This window comes from Vigna angularis, chromosome 9 (assembly GCF_016808095.1).
Source record: "Vigna angularis cultivar LongXiaoDou No.4 chromosome 9, ASM1680809v1, whole genome shotgun sequence".
In the NCBI taxonomy this organism is placed as follows: Eukaryota; Viridiplantae; Streptophyta; class Magnoliopsida; order Fabales; family Fabaceae; genus Vigna; species Vigna angularis.
The window spans coordinates 2,074,689-2,095,762 of NC_068978.1; the positions used below are offsets into that span (position 1 = coordinate 2,074,689).

A 21,074-nucleotide genomic window follows, 5' to 3' on the forward strand; every position below is an offset into this window, starting at 1 on the left:
CAATATAAATTATTTGAATGTTAGTTTTATAGCTTTAACATAGATGGATCTCCTATCCATATTATTTGAACCTCTCTTTTTTATCATACCTTCTAAATTAAACTATATTTTTATCTAATTTATCTGTCTGGTTATATTCGAACTTCATTTTTTAATGTCTTGAAATTACTTTCCTAATTCTTGAAATATTGTAAATATTGGAACGAGATCAACTTTGGCAAAGAATGGATTTGGAATTCAGTGAATAGTTGCTACAGTGCAGCATGAATTTATTTTCCTGATATGACTGAGTTTATTTTGCTGATATAAATTAAACATCACTCCATGCAATACGATGAAAGAATCCACAACCTTCCAAACCGATACTCAAAGTGTAGGAAGGACCAAGTTTCCACAACCTTCTAAAATTTAAATTACTTAATTTTATTCCATTTATTTGTTCTCTAGACCCTGCATCCTGAAACACTTATTATTCAATATTACTGCAAAACAACGATTTTAGGAGGAATTCTTGCTGCAGCTGGCCCAATATTCAGCTACCAGCTTGGAGAATGAAGAGTTGGTATCCATTAGTCTCGAAGGCTCATCATATTCCACCATTTTCCCTATGAAACCATACAAAATATATTAGAGAACTAACTGAGTAAGCAGTGTATCCAAAAAGGAGGAAAAAAGAATGAAAGAAGATACCATAGGAGAGGACCATAACCATATCACTGTCTATAACAGTGGGAACCCTGTGAGCCACTGTAATAACTGTGCATGCTTCAAACTCTTGTCTGATAATTCTTTGTAGAATTGCATCTGTGGCAGAGTCAATGGAGGCAGTGGCTTCATCCAGAACAAGAATTCTGTTCCTCTTTAGCAGTACTCTTCCAAGACAAAACAGTTGCCGTTGTCCCAAGCTCCAATTTCCACCTTCATCACTCACTGTATAATCATTCTCAATCAGACTTCAATGCCTAATTTGTTCCAAAATCTTAATTTATGAATCAAAGACTTTTATTTTGGAAAAACAACTTGCAAGTTCAAATATCATGCCTCATGATTTTTAACCTGAAAAGAGTAAAGCTGCAATATATTTTTGCCAAAGGCTGCTGAGAGAATTCGCCAGAAAATTCCCATACCAGATCTGTGGCTCTAAGTAGGTTAAGCTTACTCACCCTGAGAGTCTAAGAGATTTGGAAGATGGCTGATAGTTTCCTTAAGCTGACATTTCTCTAAAGCCTATGTACAAATGAAACATAATCAAACACTTGTTTAGTACAAGCTCAAGCAAAACTTAAAGGTGTTAAACAAACAATTTTTAACAGCAGAGCTGGTCCATTTACCTTCCATATCTCATCATCTGAATACAGGCCTAAAGGGTCCAAGTTGGTTCTGATGCTGCCCTTGAAAAGAGTTGGTTCCTGAGGGATGATGCTTAGTTTCATTCTCAAATCCTTCAACCCCATTGAGCATATGTTAATCCCATCTATGAGAATGTCACCGCTTGCTGGCTCAACTAAGCGAAACAAAGCACTTATGAGTGTACTCTTTCCACTTCCGGTTCTTCCTACAACTCCCACTCTACTCCCTTCTCTAAACGTGCAAGTGATACCCTTAAGCACTAATGGAGAATTAGGTCGGTATCTAATCTGAAACCAGCGAAGGAAAATAGACATCACACAGAAGAAGGTTTATCCATTTGACACTAATAAAATAAAGAAAAAAATTGAAAGACAAGGATGAAACATTACTTCTAAGGCTTGAAGGTCAATCCTGCCTTTGGAAGGCCATGAAGATGGAGGTTGGTGGTCCTTCACAATAGCAGGAGGCTCTGACGGTAGGTGAACGAATTGCTTGATTCTTTCAACAGAGATAAGATAGTTTAATAAGTTGCAATACATTCGAGTCCAAAATATATGTGATGACGTCAAGGATAGTGCGTAAGAGAGAGATAGTCCCACAAGACCTGCATAATCCAAGTGAATTTTTGAACAGTTAAAAGCTTGTTAATAACATGCAAAAGCTTTATCTTGCTGATTAACCTGTGAAGTAATATTACCTGAGGACACGTATCCCTGAGGAAATAGAACAAGTAGCAAAGCTGAAGTGATGACTGTCAAATTTTGAAGTGCTTCAATCCTCAAAAGTAACCATTCCGTGGCCACATTAGAATGAAAAAACAGTGTTGCGTCTGTGTCTACAAGCTTTAAGTAGTTTTTAAAAAATCTTTCTACCATATCGAATGCTCTCACAGTAACAACACCAAGTGATGTTTCAGCTGCAAAATTCATCACAGGAGCTTTCGTGGTTCCATTGATCCTCATTAATTGCCTTGACGAGGCTTGATAATATTCCTTTCATGGAGGAGAAGATTTGGAAAAAATTAGCTTTCTGAGTTAAGCAGGGACGAGAAATAAAAAACTAAAGATTTTAAAGTGGCTAAACCTGAACATATTTTGATGCAACTATTGCAGGAATGGCAACAATGAGAACTGGCCATGTCACTAAAACCATTACACCAATCATTACCAAAATTTCAATTGGTATACATGTTACAAAGGTGATCGAATAAGGTATGTCAAAATCCAAAATACTTAAATCTGATGAAGCCTGCAAGAGAGAAAAAGTGGATCAAAATTTCGAATATGACTAAACGGCAACGATCAAACAGAGGGAAATTATTTAGATATTTTTTTTCCATTGGGAAATGAAATCTTAATCTTACTCTTGTTAAAATCCTTCCTATGGGGGTTGAGTCAAAGAACAGCATAGGAGCATTGAAGATAGCAGTATTGAAACTTGTGAAGAAAGCTTTGGAAGCATTTAATCCAAGGTAAGAGGTCAAGAGAGCCCTTATATATACAAACGCAGCACCAGAAAATGAAATTAATGAGTACACCCCAACCAAGAAGGCAGTAGTTATTTTTGGAATATCAATGGCTAAAGCAAGCCAAACCGTTGATGCAGTTTGCAAAGCAATAAAAGCAAATTGTGCCAAAATTATATAAAACAGCATCAATGGACCCCTGGAAAAGGAAATATAATCCCAGAATGTCTTGAAGCCGACATCACCAATCTCTTTTTCTTCTTCTTGTGTAAGTTGCATCCCAAGTTGACCCTCCGTAGAAATCTCCCCCTCACTTTGATATTTATAAACACCTTGAGACTCTTCTCTATGAGTTCTGTTCTCATTATTCTGATCCAACTCTGTAATTGCTTCCTTGTGAGCGCTCACAAGTTGTTCAAAGGCAGTCCCAGTCGTTAAGATATTCTCATACTTTCCTGATTGAGTAACTTTTCCACCCTCCATTACCTAGAATGAGTCACAAAATCTCGTGTTAATTATACACAAATGTAATGTAATAGGTATCCAAATGATGTACTTTACCAGGATTGTATCAACTTCTGAGAGAAACTCCACTTGATGTGTCACTAGAATGACTGTTTTTTCTCTTAGAGCCGTCATTACGCAGTCCTGTAACCATATAAATGCAAGTGATTTGATTCAATGAAGTGGCAATAACAGTTTCACTGAAGTTAAGAATCTAATGGTGATAGTTTCTTACTTTGAAAAGGATAGCAGCAGTGTGAGCATCAACTGCACTGAAAGGGTCATCGAGGAGATAAATGTCAGCATCATTGTAGACAGCACGAGCTAGTTGAATCCTTTGCTTTTGTCCTCCACTCATGTTAATCCCTCGCTGACCTATTTCTGTAAGATCACCATGGCTAAAATCATTGATATCCTTATCCAAGGCACAGACTCTAATGGCACTCTCGTATCTTGTTTTCTCCATTGGCTTGCCGAAGATTATATTCTCTCGAACCGTCCCACTTTGTATCCAAGAAGTTTGAGAAACATATGCTATGTTGCCGAACACATTGACCTATTTTCCATCATTCAGAAATTTCATAGAGAAAAAAAGACAATTAAATACAAAGAAATCAGCATGAATGACATGAGAACGTAAAGCTAAACTTGTTTTCCTTAACTCACAGTTCCTGATATCTTGGAAATCTCTCCTAATACTGCATACAAAAGAGATGATTTTCCAGCTCCAACTGGCCCACAAATTGCAATTTTCTGTCCCCATTTGATTTCTAAATTCACATCTCTTAAAGTTAGGGACACTGATTCATGGTCCCAAATGAAGTTGCCAGCTTGGATTTCTACCGCATTAATTGAACTTCGGTTATAGCTTTTGTTACCATCACTGGTATCAAGTTCTTCGTCAAACAAAAAGGTATTGAGACGATCAAAAGATACCTTAACTTGGATCAGAACAGATAGAGCCTCCGGAATCATTCGAACAGGTACTGCCAAGTTCCTCAACGTTGCAAGAACTGTAAATATGGTCCCGGCATTTAATGGAGCACTATTGAAAACAGCACAACCGAGGAAAACAACAGCAGAAACGATGGTAGGAGACATCCAATATAAAAGTGACCCATATGCTTTCAACTTCTGTGCGTTAGATAGCCAAATGAACTCTTTTGCACGTAGGTTCTCAACCAAACTCTTGAATTTGTCTTCCCAGGACTGTAACTTGATGATTTTCATGCTATTTAGAATTTCTGAAGTTGCTCTAAGACGCTCATCCTGTGAAGTCATGAACTGTGCCATGCATTTTTGTAGGATCTTGGCAAATGGTACATTGATAAGTCCACATACAAGAAGAGGGATTAAACCGGGAAGTGCACCTACTCCCACAACTCCATACAGGATACTGATAGATAGAAGAGTTTGCAATGTACTTGCCCATGTTAGATGAAACCACCATGGAAATTCTCCCATGCGATACGCATCAACAGCAATGTAATTCACAATTTCACCTGTCGAGTGTCTTGTCCTTGCTGAGTTTGAAAGCTTTAGTTGTTTTTCATACACTGCAACCATCAGAGCTGACCTCATCTTCAACCCCGACCTCCTGGTACAAAAAAACCAGTGTCTCTGTGACATAGAATCAACCACTTTGGAGAGAATAAGAAAACCCACTATGGTAAGACCTTCTCTGAGATCTGTCTCCCCGGAATCCCTACTATTTGAAAAGTTGACAAAAGCATAGAGTATTAAAGGAGAAAAAGTCACAGCAATGGTTCTGAGCAATGCGTAAACAGATATTAATATGTTCTCTTTTAAGTGAGTTCTAACAATGGACCAAAACACCAAGTTCTTGGTGTTGTTCTTGCTTCTCTCCCTCGCAAGGGATTGCCATGCATGCATGAAGTTTTGGTGGGACAGGTGTGCCTTATCTTCAGAAAGAAGGGAAGGGATGTCTTCAAGAGATAGTGGCCTTGAGTAGCCCAAACTGAGTAAGGAGTTAACCCAAGAGAAAGTAAACTTGCTCAGAAAGGAAGCACGACCTAGTCCTGTTTCTTCTGTGTCAACTTCCCGAGCTAACAATGGTTCTGATAAACTTTTTAGCTCATTTTGATTGACAAAGTAACCAAGGTTTTGGAAGGCACAAAAGAGAAGAAGCGTGTGTAAGAGCCATAGTAGAACATTGAAAATTTCTATTGCATGCTCTCTAAATAGAATTTCCATTTGGAGAGCCGAAACTAGTGCAAAGGAACATGCCCACCAGACAGAGTTTAGAACTTTGATCCATTTGTGTTCCTCAACACGCAAAGAAACTGCTAAAGAAGTCCAAACAAATCCTCGTACAACGCATGCTAACCAGCTGAGGTGGTTAGCCATGGAGTTCCCAGTTTTGGCTACGAAACTCCACAGGGCAATACTGTAAAACACAACACTAGTGATCGCACAACAGACAGAGACAAAAAGGAAAAACCTGCTTTTGGTATGACTTCCATTTGTAAAATTTCTTCTGATTAAAGTGACAATGGTGGAAGCGTAGAAGACACAGAGGAAAATTAGATTTATAGTGTCTATTGTGCTCCTTTGTGAACAGAAAGAAGTGAAATCAAAATTCTTCAGACAAATCCATGAGAAATCATCAGTGTATCCAGTAAAAATCTCCATCATCATCATCAAAGAATCATCAGTCTCCTTCAATAAAGAACTTAGTGTTGTTGTGTGGCACTAATGGTGCAGAGAAGAAAGAAATGTTGGATACATGTTACTGAAAAGGGAATAACTGCCATAATCAGTGTGCCCCACCTTCCTGTACAAACCCTTGCAAAGAAAAACACTTCCACGTTTGATTTGAGTGGTTGGAGATATTGTACTTAAAAAATGTTGAAGATTGGATTTGAGTGGTAGTGACTTTTACAATTATAATATGTTTTTGAAGTGTCAACCTCAAAAGGATTGCATAATATAACGTTGTTTAAAAGGTTAGAAACAGACAATGAAAACTTTAGTAACATGAATTGATTTTAGTATTTTGATTTGATTTAAAAAAGACAGAAATATTTAAAAAACTTTTTGAAAAAGTTAATTTCACTTTTACATATATAAAATACATTAGATTTAATTATTCCAATAGTTGCATTTTTGTTTGAAATAACACATTGATCTCTCGATTTCTTTTGTCCCAATTAAGTTTTTATTTTTAAAAAATTAACATAATTAAGTCTTTTTAGTTTTTATTAACGTAGTTAAAGAAATTTCTGTAGTTTTTTATTTTTTTAATATTTTAATATTTATTTTTTATATATTAAAAGAAAAAAATTTTTATCATATGTCAAAATAAAATTGTCACGCAATAATAAAATGTGAGGTCACATGTCATCTTCACATCATAGGTCATTATATTAATTTTAATTTGTTCCTATATTATTATTTTGTTTTAATTTTTTTAAAATTAAATAATTTTATCTTCTCTAAATTTAAACAAAATTTTATTTATATATAAATGTAATACTAATATTTTTATTAAAATTTATATTTTTATTATATATGTTTAATAAATTAAAGAAAATTCTATGAAAAAAATTATTTAACCTTTAATTTTTTTTAGTGAGATTTTACGCAGCCGTGTAAACTATTGATTGATTGAATTTGGATAAAATCAATGTTTCAATTCAATAGAAAAATTGAGTTAGATAAAGTTTATGTATTTTTTTTATTCATATTAATTGGTTATTAATAAAATTAGTCAATTATATCAAATTTTTTAAATATTTTATTAAAATTTGTAAATTTTAAACCCTGGAATGATTGAACCAATACATTATAAAGTTGGAGTAGGAATCAAAATAAAAAACATAATATGACAGCCTCTATGCAGTATTCATTTCATCCAAGATAGCTACATCACATCATTGCTGTCATGTTTTAATTGTAATATGTCAATCCAACAATTCTTAAAATGATAAAAGCTCTGTCAATTTATCTAAGAAGAATTTTTCAAATAAAAATTCCAGAAAGAAAAATTCCATACGCAAACTTACAGATTTTAATAGTTATTATATGATCATGCATTCCCTTTTGAATGGAAGTAGGTGAGATTAGAACGTTGAAAGTATATCTGAGAAAGCAATTGTTGAAGAATGTGCTGCATTGTCTCATTCAGCTATATATAGATATGGTTATGGAAAAAAGAACTTTTACACTCTCACTCAAATGATGATAAATTATAGTTTCTGCAAGGGAATTAAAAATATATTATTATTTTTGGATAATTTTATTTTGACAATAAATACAATATTGTTGTTTAATTTTAACATATACAATCTCTAAATAAATATTGAAAAGAAAATTAAAAATCAATACTTCTTTAAAAATCTCGTAAGGAAATCATTTTGAAACCTTTTTCTAGTACTGAGTTAATGTAAAATAATTTGAAATAAATAAATGATGGATCTTAACATAAATTATAAAAATTGTCTTAGCTCTGAAAACAAACAAAAATTAGTGAAAAGTTGACCAACTTTCTAATCAAAATCCAACAATTACACATGACCCATTATACATTTTGTTGTCAATGTTTATTATTTTTTATTTTTATTTAACTTATTTCTCTTTTGAAAGAACATGAATGATTAATTGTTTATAAAAATATTTCTTTATATTTCACGAAGAAATGCAGTTTGTAATGGTGATGAGTTACTTAGTTCTTTGAAGTCAAAACGATGAAGACAAGGTGATCATAATTTTAATAAAACTAATGGAATTGAATTTTTTATTAAAATTTTAATTTTAATTATAATCTAATACTTTATCGTAAATAGTTTTCTTGTGGTATAATAATGGAAAATGTTTTTGATTTTTAATGTTGTATATGTGTTTTAAGATAAATAATTAATTTAATAAAATAAATATTGAAATAATTCATTATTATAATAAAATAAATAAACTTTAACTTTCTTAATTTTATTTAAATTCTAATTTAACTATATTTATTATTAATAAACTTAAAAATAAAATAAATATATTAATATTTGTTATACCAAAGTAATTATATTTTAACGTATTAAAATTCTTTATTTCACTTATTTAGATTTGGCCGTACATAATTTCTCATATAACTGTAAGAAAGAATATGATTTGTTCTAAGGGTGACAATGTGGGACATGCTAATATTTCCAACCCATTTGAACCATATAAGTTTGACCCAAAAACCCATAGCCTAGGCGAGCCTGGGATGAACTAGGGTGGGCTGGCCTGTGTACTCTTTGTTTTCTTAGATGCAAATGTAATCCATAAACTCCAAATCTCTCACGTATGCAAAAGGAATACACTCTTCACTTGATTTGGAGAATCCTTCTCCTTCATCACAGGCGAAGAACTTCCACATCGTGTAAGAGAGCCTCTATAATCTTTCCATGCTTTCACTTTGACATTTTCTTTAATCCATTATGTTTTTCTAGGTTTTTTTCACATATGAATTAAGGTAATTATCATTTCCTCATGTTGCTTGAATATGGTGTAGTCTGATTAATCTGACAGCTTCCTCATTTGATTCTATTTTGGTGTATGTATTATCCTTTCCCTTTTTTTCCCATTTTGATACCGTTCACGAATTTTTGTCTTTGTTGACTATAAGATTGTAAATTTATTTACGGGCTTAATTATTTGGAATAAACTATTATTAATTTACCATATATATACTTAATGATCACAAGCTAATACTAATAACAAACAAATGGGTCTACCTATAAATTACAATCTAACATTCTATAATGCAGGAAGGTCTACAATGTTCAAGTTTTTGGCTTATTACTCCATGAATGAAAATAAGGATTTTGGGATAACTCAAGCATGTAAAATATTAAGGATTTGTAATGCAAGATGTTTAAAAACTTTGGTCGGCCATTAGGCCTACAGACCAATAACTATGCAGGATAGACTACATTTTTCAACCAACATTTTTAAAGCGGGGTGGCCAGCCTGACCTGTATTTTGTTGGACGGGTGTTGTTGCCTTCACCACCACACCTTTCTTCCTCCACCTCCCCTTTATTATTTTGTCCCTCAATAAAATTTTATTTTTAGGGTTATTATTTTTTAATTTTACCCATTTAGAACCTATTTCACTAATAACCTATTCTAGTCCCGTACATGAGTAAAATAATTTTCTTTCATTTTAACATTATATTTCTTCCTCTCTTTCTTTCGTCATTGTGAGATACTACAAGTTGCAAAGGTTGGTGGTGGTGGAAAGAATTATCAAGCAGTATCTCTCTTGTGGTGCAGTTGTGGTGCAGTGTCGTTCTCGTGGTGCATTGAAAATTTCTTCTCATGGTTTGATTTGCTGAGTGGGAGATATTCTTACTAAATAACATTTTTGAGAAATTTCTTTCAGTACTCACTTACTATGCCAGCCATCATAGAAGACACATACAAATTTTTTATTTATAGTGTTTATTATGCTCATTTGTGAATAAAAAGAAGTGAACTCAATGCTTTAGAAAAATCCATGATAAATCATTAGCGTATCCATTATAGATCACCATCATCATCATTGAAAAGATCAACACTTTTACACGCAACAACTTGTAGTTAAGAAACTTTAAAAGAAGCTCTTAGTGAAAATCAACAAACTTAAAGACAATAGATATCATTTTCATGAAAAGAAAGCTTCCACAATCCCTTCATTAAAGAACTAAGTAGTGTTTTTATGTGACATTAATGGTGTGGAAAAGAAAGAAATGTTGAATACATCTTACTGCCAATTTGATATGCATTATTGAACTCTGACATTTTGATATGATTGGTGATCTATGATATTGAGTTGTTATTTTGGTTGAATTGAAAAAGGTTGTCTGTGAAACTAATTTGATTTTTCTAAAATTATCTAATTGCTCTATATGAGAGTTGTTTTGAACTAAGCAAGGTATTTCAAACTAAGGAAAAGTTAGAATTTCCTAGATAGGCAAGTTGGATAACCTAACTTAGTTAAATCATGTGTTATTTTTTTTATAGGTGTAAGACAATACCACATAACCGCTTGACGCCAAAATGAGAACTCACAATAGTTAACTCCTGGGGTCAAGGACACTAGGTGGTATCCTAGGATTGTTGGACGCTCACTTAACAATGAGATCCAAAGGTCTAGGGCATTGGGTTGTACCTTGGTCGCATTGGACACTCGCTTGATAGTGAGCACTAGGGTGTGACAATAGTTTTATTTTGGGGATGTCTCGATGAAATCATAGTTTTTTCTTCATTAATCATTGAATCAAGCAGGAATCTTCACAAATAGTAATTGAAATATGGTTTTTCACTTTGATCATTGAGATTGTCAATTGAAGATTTGTGTTTAGAGAAATACATCTTATTGCTTTTATATACTTATAGAAATATTGTACTTAAATATTATGCTAATGCAATGTAAAATAAATTATGAATGAGTTAATATGTAATGTATGACGTTGCTTATTTGGATGAGGATAATGTAGTGATTTTTGAGCAAAATGTGCTACATTGATATTAAGTTAGGGTGTGTTGAATAGGGATTATCCAAACTTTATTAAGTATTCTAACTCACATGGAAAATATTTAGGTAGGGTGAGTTGATGGAGCTTCCTATGATGAAAATTAGTTTAAAAGACAACATTTTTAGCATGTCATAGTGAGTTAATGCAGTTATATGGAATGGACTTAGGTCATATTATGGAATTGAGTCAGACATTTAATGTCAAAATCAGAATTTATATAACAAATGTAAAATCTTTAAGTTGAAGTAAACCCAAGAATCCTTCAAAGTGGAAATTATAGTTGATTTACATATTTTGTATGGGTTTAATAAATTATTTGTGAATGATATTTTATAATATATATTTGAATTATTATAAGTCTTTTCTTTTTTTAATATACTAACTTATCTTTATTTGTGATTTTGTTGTTATATACTATGGTCGTATTTGTATGGTAGAGAATAGTGCAAGTGAAAATAATAATCATTAAAACATATTAAAAGTTGTATGGATAATAGAAACAATTTATGTGTATTTTCTTTTATATTTTGCATAATTAATCTCTCTTTAGTTGATTTTATGTTTTTGAAAAACTTTATTATGTAAATTAATAAAAATAATGGAATACATATATATTACTTATATAACTATTTCTTTTAATTTCAATTATGTAGTTATAATTGAGAGACGATTCTACTTATCCCAAATATTATATTACATATAAATTTATAATTTTATAATGTTATAATATGATTTTATACTTCTATAATTTTATACTTTTATAATATTTTAATTTTGTAATGTCGTAGTTTTATAATTTTATAAATTTATTATAAAATTTTATAATTGATAATTTTATAATTTTGTAATTTTATAATTATTTATTAATTCATCTTAATTTTATAACTTTATAATTCTTTGTAAATTTATTAAAAAAAAGTTGTTTCAAATAAAAATTCTATTGAAGCATTATTCAAAAGAAAACATATTATCATAGACTTAATTATCCGGATATATGTTTTCACATATATATTCAATGTAGGTGTGCACTCGTAGTAATATTTATACTTTATAGAGTCCTAGATACAAGGATTAACACCCTACTACTCACGAGGTTAGTTTCTTCATGCCTAAAACGAAAAGAAAAAAACTTCTTGTCATTCTCTCTTTCATCTCATTCATCTCTATATGAGATTAATAACTAGTTGAATATCACGATACCCACTTTTAGAACTCTCATATATCAAAGCATACACCAAACAAAACCACAACCAATTTTTTCTTGGATCAGTTCCAACCATTCTTGAATACATATTACAAACTAGTCATCACGTTAACCTTCAGAACACAACCTTTAAGCATCATAACCAAAAAAACACATACGATAATTAGTGTTAGACTTTATTAGTCTCGCCCATCAAGTAGTACTTAAAAGTATACTCGTCTAGAGATTAGATAGCTCGTTCAACAAGATCATCTCTAAATCTCAAAGGCTTAAATATCACGAAAGTCGCCCAACGAGACATTTTTCGCCCAACCACTATCAAGTCAACGAGAATATTCTTTGTCAACGACCACTAAGTCAATAACTCTCTAACTTTTGAGCTCGCCCACAGACCATATTATCATCCAATAAAGGTTAAGTCAGTGAATCCTCTAACTTTGATTTCACTCAACGAGAATATATCATCCAACGATAACTAAGTTAGTAGCTCCCCGACTCTAGCCTTGCCCCATGAATTAAACATAGCAAGAATTCAATCACCTCATCACTAAAGATGATTCAACTTCCTAATCTTAACTCAATAGACCAAATTTCATCAAATAATTCAATTTCATTCAACTACCATACAAGGCTACAATAATTAATTAAAACTTGTTTATCAATTAAAATCAAAGTAACTAGATTCTCTTACCTTATAAATGACCAGTAAGCTCTAAGGTCTTAAGACAACTTCACATGCAAAAAAAACCTTATATGTACAAACAATAGAAGAGTTAGAACCACCTATAAGTAAAGAGTCTTATAAAAGACTCAAAAGTCACATACAAGCTCAAACAACTCACATGCATGAAAAAATGTACAAACTAAGAAAAATATCAAAAATCAACTCTCCTTTGCAAAAACTAATTGGTTGAAGTAGAAGAGCTCGCTTCAAAGATCATTCAGACAGTCTCTAATCTTTAGACAAATGAATAGGGAGTCAAAATTCTAAGAGAGAGGATAAATAACTATTAGAGAAAGAATTTTTATATAGATGGTGTGTTTTTAAGTAACAAAACTTGTTAATAGAAATTCTATTTATACTGTGAACTTTTAAAATTAAAATAATTGAGTCTCATTATTTAAAACACATTATTACCTCAAAGATACTATTTTCTAGGCTCTTATATTCTTCCAACAATAAAAATTTTGACCTCTAAAATTGAACTCACTAGAAAATAGATGTGGGTATGACTTCCTCATATTCTCCTCTAACTTCCAGATATAGTCACCTATTTTCCTTTGCAGTCTACCTTGAGGATAATAAGCAAAACCCATCCTGAACTCACTGCTCAAATATTGTTATAGTGTCTACCAAAATCTAGAAATAAACCTAAGATCACTGTCTGACACAATACTTGAGGCAGTCCATGCAACCTTACTATCTTCTTGATATACAACTATGTCAACTTGACCATAGACATCCTCAGATTAATAAGGAGAAAATGAGCATTCTTCATTGGTTGATCTACTATCATCCAAATTGCATCATGACCACTCACAATCTTGACAAATGGGCAACAAAATCTTTAATTATGTTATACAATTTCCAATTTGGTATCTTTGTCTGCTATAACATCTCATCAAACCTATGATGTTTTACCTTTGCTCTTTGTAAGTCAAGCAAAAAGACTACAAACTGAGTTACGTCTCTTTTTAATTTTCTTATTTACAAAATTTAAAAGTGGGTTGATATTTTACTTTTACTCTTTAACAAGTCAAGCAAAAGACTACAAACTGAACTATATCTTGTTTTTCTTAATTTTCTTATCACAAAATTTAAAAGTTATTTCTTTTTCTTTAAATTCCACAATCCAAAACCAAATGAATAATTAGGATGCGACAAGAAATATATGGAGATGCAGGAGGAGTGTTTATTTTTCAATTTTAAGGTAATATTAAATTTCAACTAAACCAAATTAACTAAATATTTTATTTAGTTTTAATTTAGTAAAAAAAATTAAACCAATTTAAATAAATATTTTCAGTTTATTATAAATTGGTTAAATTTATTTAGTTAAAATTGTTAAATAAAAGATATATTCTAACTTTTTTATATGATTATTATCATATTTATAATTTTAGTTTTGTTTTATAATCTACACAATTTCATTGCTAAAAATCATAACATAAATTTACTTATTATTATATTATAAACATGCTGTAAATACAGTATAATCAAATCTTTGAAAAAATTTCCATAGTAACTTAATAAACTTTAAACATATAATTTATATTTCAATATAATTTATTTGAATGTTAGTTTTATAGCTTTAACATAGATGATCTCCTAATGTTTGGAATATTGTAAAAAAATGGTTTACTTTTCCCTCAGTGCAAGAAACTTGAAACTAAATTCACTTTGGCAAAAGAATGGATTTGGAAGTCATTGCTAGTTTAGTGAATAGTTGCTACAATGCACCATCAATTTATTTTCCTGATATGACTGAGTTTATTCTGCTGATATAAATTCAACATCACTCCAAACTGATACACAAAGTGTAGGAAGGACCACTCGATAAATGTTTCCACAATCTTTTATTTTATTCTACCGTAGGATCGTCCGATCATTTATTTTTTCAATCTTACTTACAAACAAAGATTTTAGGAGGAATTCTTGCTGCAGCTGGCCCAATATTCAGCTACCAGCTTGGAGAATGAAGAGTTGGTATCCATTAGTCTCGAAGGCTCATCATATTCCACCATTTTCCCTATGAAACCATACAAAATATATTAGAGAACTAACTGAGTAAGCAGTGTATCCAAAAAGGAGGAAAAAAGAATGAAAGAAGATACCATAGGAGAGGACCATAACCATATCACTGTCTATAACAGTGGGAACCCTGTGAGCCACTGTAATAACTGTGCATGCTTCAAACTCTTGTCTGATAATTCTTTGTAGAATTGCATCTGTGGCAGAGTCAATGGAGGCAGTGGCTTCATCCAGAACAAGAATTCTGTTCCTCTTTAGCAGTACTCTTCCAAGACAAAACAGTTGCCGTTGTCCCAAGCTCCAATTTCCACCTTCATCACTCACTGTATAATCATTCTCAATCAGACTTCAATGCCTAATTTGTTCCAAAATCTTAATTTATGAATCAAAGACTTTTATTTTGGAAAAACAACTTGCAAGTTCAAATATCATGCCTCATGATTTTTAACCTGAAAAGAGTAAAGCTGCAATATATTTTTGCCAAAGGCTGCTGAGAGAATTCGCCAGAAAATTCCCATACCAGATCTGTGGCTCTAAGTAGGTTAAGCTTACTCACCCTGAGAGTCTAAGAGATTTGGAAGATGGCTGATAGTTTCCTTAAGCTGACATTTCTCTAAAGCCTATGTACAAATGAAACATAATCAAACACTTGTTTAGTACAAGCTCAAACAAAACTTAAAGGTGTTAAAAAAACAATTTTTAACAGCCGAACGTGTCCATTTACCTTCCATATCTGATCATCTGAATACAGGCCTAAAGGGTCCAAGTTGGTTCTGATGCTGCCCTTGAAAAGAGTTGGTTCCTGAGGGATGATGCTTAGTTTCATTCTCAAATCCTTCAACCCCATTGAGCATATGTTAATCCCATCTATGAGAATGTCACCGCTTGCTGGCTCAACTAAGCGAAACAAAGCACTTATGAGTGTACTCTTTCCACTTCCAGTTCTTCCTACAACTCCCACTCTACTCCCTTCTCTAAACGTGCAAGTGATACCCTTAAGCACTAATGGAGAATTAGGTCGGTACCTAATCTGAAACCAGCGAAGGAAAATAGACATCACACAGAAGAAGGTTTATCCATTTGACACTATTAAAATAAAGAAAAAAATTGAAAGACAAGAATGAAACATTACTTCTAAGGCTTGAAGGTCAATCCTGCCTTTGGAAGGCCATGAAGATGGAGGTTTGTGGTCCTTCACAATAGCAGGAGGCTCTGACGGTAGGTGAACGAATTGCTTGATTCTTTCAACAGAGATAAGATAGTTTAATAAGTTGCAATACATTCGAGTCCAAAATATATGTGATGACGTCAAGGATAGTGCGTAAGAGAGAGATAGTCCCACAAGACCTGCATAATCCAAGTGAATTTTTGAACAGTTAAAAGCTTGTTAATAACATGCAAAAGCTTTATCTTGCTGATTAACCTGTGAAGTAATATTACCTGAGGACACGTATCCCTGAGGAAATAGAACAAGTAGCAAAGCTGAAGTGATGACTGTCAAATTTTGAAGTGCTTCAATCCTCAAAAGTAACCATTCCGTGGCCACATTAGAATGAAAAAACAGTGTTGCGTCTGTGTCTACAAGCTTTAAGTAGTTTTTAAAAAATCTTTCTACCATATCGAATGCTCTCACAGTAACAACACCAAGTGATGTTTCAGCTGCAAAATTCATCACAGGAGCTTTCGTGGTTCCATTGATCCTCATTAATTCCCTTGACGAGGCTTGATAATATTCCTTTCATGGAGGAGAAGATTTGGAAAAATTTAGCTTTGTGAGTTAAGCAGGGACGAGAAATAAAAAACTAAAAAGATTGTAAAGTGGCAAAACCTGAACATATTTTGATGCAACTATTGCAGGAATGGCAGCAATGAGAACTGGCCATGTTACTAAAACCATTAGACCAATAGTCACAAAAATTTCAATTGGTATACATGTTACAAAGGTGATCGAATAAGGTATGTCAAAATCCAAAAGACTTAAATCTGATGAAGCCTGCAAGAGAGAAAAAGTGGATCAAAATTTCGAATATGACTAAATGGTAATGATCAAACACGGGGAAATTATTTAGATTTTTTTTCCATTGGGAAATGATCTTAATCTTACTCTTGTTAAAATCCTTCCTATGGGGGTTGAGTCAAAGAACAGCATAGGGGCTTTGAAGATAGCAGTATTGAAACTTGTGAAGAAAGCTTTGGAAGCATTTAATCCAAGATAAGCGCTCAAGAGAGACCTTATATACACAAACGCAGCACCAGAAAATGAAATTAATGAGTACAACCCAACCAAGAAGGCAGTAGTTATTTTTGGAATATCAATGGCTAAAGCAAGCCAAATCGTTGATGCAGTCTGCAAAGCAACAAAAGCACATTGTGCCAAAATTATATAAAACAGCCTCAATGAACCACTGGAAAAGGAAATATAATCCCAGAGTGTCTTGAAGCCAACATCACCAATCTCTTTTCCTTCTTCTTTTGTGAGTTGCAACCCAAGTTGACCCTCCGTAGAAATCTCCCCCTCACTTTGATTTTTATAAACACCTTGAGACTCTTCTCTCTGAATTCTGTTCTCATTATTCTGATCCAACTCTGTAATTGCTTCTTTGTGAGCGGTCATAAGTTGTTCAAAGGCAGTCCCAGTTGTTAAGAGATTCTCATACTTTCCCGATTGAGTAACGTTTCCACCGTCCATTACCTAGAATTTGAGTCATAAAATATCGAGTTAATGATACACAAATGTAATGTAATAGGTATCCAAATGATGTACTTTACCAGGATTTTATCAACTTCTGAGAGAAACTCCACTTGATGTGTCACTAGAATGACTGTTTTTTCTCTTAGAGCCGTCATTACGCAGTCCTGTAACCATATAAATGCAAGTGGTTTGATTCAATGAAGTGGAAAAAACAGTTCCACTGAAGTTAAGAATCTAATAGTGATAGTTTCTTACTTTGAAAAGGATAGCAGCAGTGTGAGCATCAACTGCACTGAAAGGGTCATCGAGGAGATAAATGTCAGCATCATTGTAGACAGCACGAGCTAGTTGAATCCTTTGCTTTTGTCCTCCACTCATGTTAATCCCTCGCTGACCTATTTCTGTAAGATCACCATGACTAAAATCATTGATATCCTTATCCAAGGCACAAACTTTAATGGCACTCTCGTATCTTGTTTTCTCCATTGGCTTGCCGAAGAGTATATTCTCTCGAACCGTCCCACTTTGTATCCAAGAAGTTTGAGAAACATATGCTATGTTGCCGAACACATTGACCTATTTTCCATCATTCAGAAATTTCATAGATAAAAGAAGACAATTAAATACAAAGAATATCAGCATGAATGACATGAGAACATAAAGCTAAACTTGTTTTGCTTAACTCACAGTTCCTGATATCTTGGGAATCTCTCCTAATACTGCATACAAAAAAGATGATTTTCCAGCTCCAACTGGCCCACAAACTGCAACTTTTTGTCCCCATTTAATTTCTAAATTCACATCTCTTAAAGTCGGGGATACTGATTCATGGTCCCAAATGAAGTTGCCAGCTTGGATTTCTACCGCATTAATTGAACTTCGGTTTTTATAACTTTTGTTACCATCACTGGTATCTAGTTCTTCATCAAACAAAAAGGTATTGAGACGATCAAAAGATACCTTAACTTGGATCAAAACAGATAGAGCCTCCGGAATCATTCGAACAGGTTCTCCCAAGTTCCTCAACGTTGCAAGAACTGTAAATATGGTCCCGGCATTTAATGGAGCACTATTGAAAACAGCACAACCCAGGAAAACAACAGCAGAAACGATGGTAGGAGACATCCAATATAAAAGTGACCCATAAGCTTTCAACTTCTGTGCCTTAGATAGCCAAATGAACTCTTTCGCACGTAGGTTCTCAACCAAACTCTTGAATTTGTCTTCCCAGGACTGTAACTTGATGATTTTCATGCTATTCAGAATTTCTGAAGTTGCTCTAAGACGCTCATCCTGTGAAATCATGAACTGTGCCATGCACTTTTGTAGGAACTTGGCAAATGGCACATTGATAAGTCCACATATAAGAAGAGGAATTAAACCAGGAAGTGCACCTACTCCCACAACTCCATACAGGATACTGATAGATAGAAGAATTTGCAATGTACATGCCCATGTTAGATGAAACCACCAAGGGAATTCTGCCATGCGATACGCATCAACAGCAATGTAATTCACAATTTCACCTGTTGAGTGTCTTGTCCTTGCTGAGTTTGAAAGCTTTAGTTGTTTTTCATACACTGCAACCATCAGAGCTGATCTCATCTTCAACCCCGACCTCCTGGTACAAAAAAACCAGTGTCTCTGTGACACAGAATCAACCACTTTGGAGAGAATAAGAAAACCCACTATGGTAAGACCTTCTCTGAGATCTGTCTCCCCGGAATCCCTACGATTTGAAAAGTTGACAAAAACATAGAGTATTAAAGGAGAAACACTCACAGCAATGGTTCTGAGCAATGCGTAAACAGATATTAATATGTTCTCTTTTAAGTGAGTTCTAACAATGGACCAAAACACCAAGTTTTTGGTGTTGTTCTTGCTTCTCTCCCTCGCAAGGGATTGCCATGCATGCATGAAGTTTTGGTGGGACAGGTGTGCCTTATCTTCAGAAAGAAGGGAAGGGATGTCTTCAAGAGATAGAGGCCTTGAGTAACCCAAACTGAGTAAGGAGTTAACCCAAGAGAAAGTCAACTTGCTCAGAAAGGAAGCACGACCTAGTCCTGTTTCTTCCGAGTCAACTTCCCGAGCTAACAACGGTTCAGATAAACCTTTTGGCACATTTTGAATGACAAAGCAACCAAGGTTTTGGAAGGCACAGAAGAGAAGAAGCGTGTGTAAGAGCCATAGTAGGACATCGAAAATTTCTATTCCATGCTTTCTAAACAGAATTTCAATGTGGAGAGCCGAAACTAGTGCAAAGGAACATGCCCACCAGACAGAGTTTAGAATTTTGATCAATTTGTGTCCCTGAACAAGCAAAGAAACTGCTAAAGAAGTCCAAACAAATCCTCGTACAACGCATGCTAACCAGCTGAGGTGGTTAGCCATGGAGTTCCCAGTTTTGGCTATGAGACTCCACAGGGCAATACTGTAAAACACAACGCTAGTGATCGCACAACAGATAGAGACAAAAAGGAAAAACCTGGTTTTGGTATGACTTCCATTTATAAAATTTCTTCTGATTAAAGTGACAATGGTGGAAGCGTAGAAGACACAGAGGAAAATTAGATTTATAGTGTCTATTGTGCTCCTTTGTGAACAGAAAGAAGTGAACTCAAAATGCTTCAGACAAATCCATGAGAAATCATCAGCGTATCCAGTAAAAATCTCCATCATCATCATCATCATCAAAGAATGATCAAGGCTTTTAGACGCAGCAATGGGAAACTTTAGAAGATGCTCTTCATGCAAATGAACAAGGTCAAAGAACTAGACAAAATACATCATTTGCATGAAAAGGTAACTTCCACAGTCTCCTTGAATAGGGAACTTATTATTGTTGTGTGGCACTAATGGTGCAGAGAAGAAAGAAATGTTGGATTCATGTTACTGAAAAGGGAATAACTCACATAATCAGTGTGCCCCACTTTCCTGTACAAACACTTGCAAAGAGAAACACTTTCACGTTTGATTTGAGTGGTTGGAGCATGGCAAACATTGCACTTAAAAAATGTTGAAGATTGGATTTGAGTGGTAGTGATTTTTACCTTTTTGGAGCATACACTTCAATTATAATATGTTCTTGAAGTGTTAACCTCAAAAGGATTGCATAATATAACGTGTTTAAAAGGTTAGAAACAGACAATAAATATTTTAAAAATAAGAAGATCACGTTAAATATTTTTTAATTATTTCTATTTTTATTTTTTAATATACTTAAAAAAATGTCACTTTTTAAACTAATATTGTGCTACATGACAATGACAATGTGACAATGTCACGTGTCATGTTATATTATTACATTAGTTTCTATTTGGTCTTATATTATTATTTTGTCTTATTTTAGTCCTAACTTCTTTTTAAATTTAATACTTATTTTGGTTCATGGGTTTGCTAGATTTGTTTAAAGTGATCTTACTTTTTTTCTTTTCAAATGTTCACAATGGCGGGATGAAGATTACAATGATCGCAGAAAAATGATATTATGTGATGAAGCTTCTAATTTTGGGTGGGAAGGGTGTCTGTCCCTCATTGACGGAGGTTGCCACATAAAAAATGACAAACTTGAACCGTTTTAATAAAATATGAAAT

General features: G+C 33.4%; 2 protein-coding genes across 3 annotated transcripts; both read right to left on the reverse strand.

The window, feature by feature from the left end:
- Positions 1–236: 236 nt before the first annotated feature.
- Positions 237–6,147, reverse strand: LOC108320574 (ABC transporter C family member 8). Of its 2 annotated transcripts, none has more exons than XM_052868420.1 (11): positions 3,986–6,147; positions 3,555–3,875; positions 3,377–3,463; positions 2,714–3,301; positions 2,434–2,598; positions 2,048–2,342; positions 1,740–1,954; positions 1,332–1,637; positions 1,164–1,227; positions 691–930; positions 237–605 (listed from the first exon to the last, which is right to left on the reverse strand). In XM_052868420.1, the coding sequence occupies exons 1-11, from the start codon at positions 5,978–5,980 to the stop codon at positions 499–501; spliced, it is 4,383 nt and encodes a 1,460-aa protein (XP_052724380.1). In that variant the 5' UTR covers positions 5,981–6,147; the 3' UTR covers positions 237–498. The 2 variants fall into 2 exon arrangements, with proteins under 2 accessions (XP_052724380.1, XP_052724381.1); XM_052868421.1 differs by having other exon boundaries at positions 4,256–6,145.
- Positions 6,148–14,476: 8,329 nt separating this feature from the next.
- On the reverse strand, positions 14,477–20,314 carry LOC108320459 (ABC transporter C family member 8-like). Its single transcript, XM_052868922.1, has 11 exons — positions 18,168–20,314; positions 17,736–18,056; positions 17,558–17,644; positions 16,893–17,480; positions 16,617–16,781; positions 16,229–16,523; positions 15,921–16,135; positions 15,513–15,818; positions 15,345–15,408; positions 14,872–15,111; positions 14,477–14,786 (listed from the first exon to the last, which is right to left on the reverse strand). Exons 1-11 carry the CDS (start codon positions 20,169–20,171, stop codon positions 14,680–14,682), a joined length of 4,392 nt encoding a protein of 1,463 aa, XP_052724882.1. The 5' UTR covers positions 20,172–20,314; the 3' UTR covers positions 14,477–14,679.
- Positions 20,315–21,074: the final 760 nt, after the last annotated feature.

Excerpts from the sequence above, each read along its gene's own strand:
- LOC108320574 (XM_052868420.1), bottom strand. The coding sequence starts at position 5,980 with ATGATGATGATGGAGATTTTTACTGGATACACTGATGATTTCTCATGG. Across the intron at positions 3,876-3,985 it reads TTTCCAAGATATCAGGAACT|GTCAATGTGTTCGGCAACAT; the intron begins GTGAGTTAAGGA and ends GATGGAAAATAG. Across the intron at positions 3,302-3,376 it reads CAGAAGTTGATACAATCCTG|GTAATGGAGGGTGGAAAAGT; the intron begins GTAAAGTACATC and ends GACTCATTCTAG.
- LOC108320459 (XM_052868922.1), bottom strand. The coding sequence starts at position 20,171 with ATGATGATGATGATGATGGAGATTTTTACTGGATACGCTGATGATTTC. Across the intron at positions 15,409-15,512 it reads CAGATGATCAGATATGGAAG|GCTTTAGAGAAATGTCAGCT; the intron begins GTAAATGGACAC and ends ATTTGTACATAG. Across the intron at positions 14,787-14,871 it reads GGTTATGGTCCTCTCCTATG|GGAAAATGGTGGAATATGAT; the intron begins GTATCTTCTTTC and ends ATGGTTTCATAG.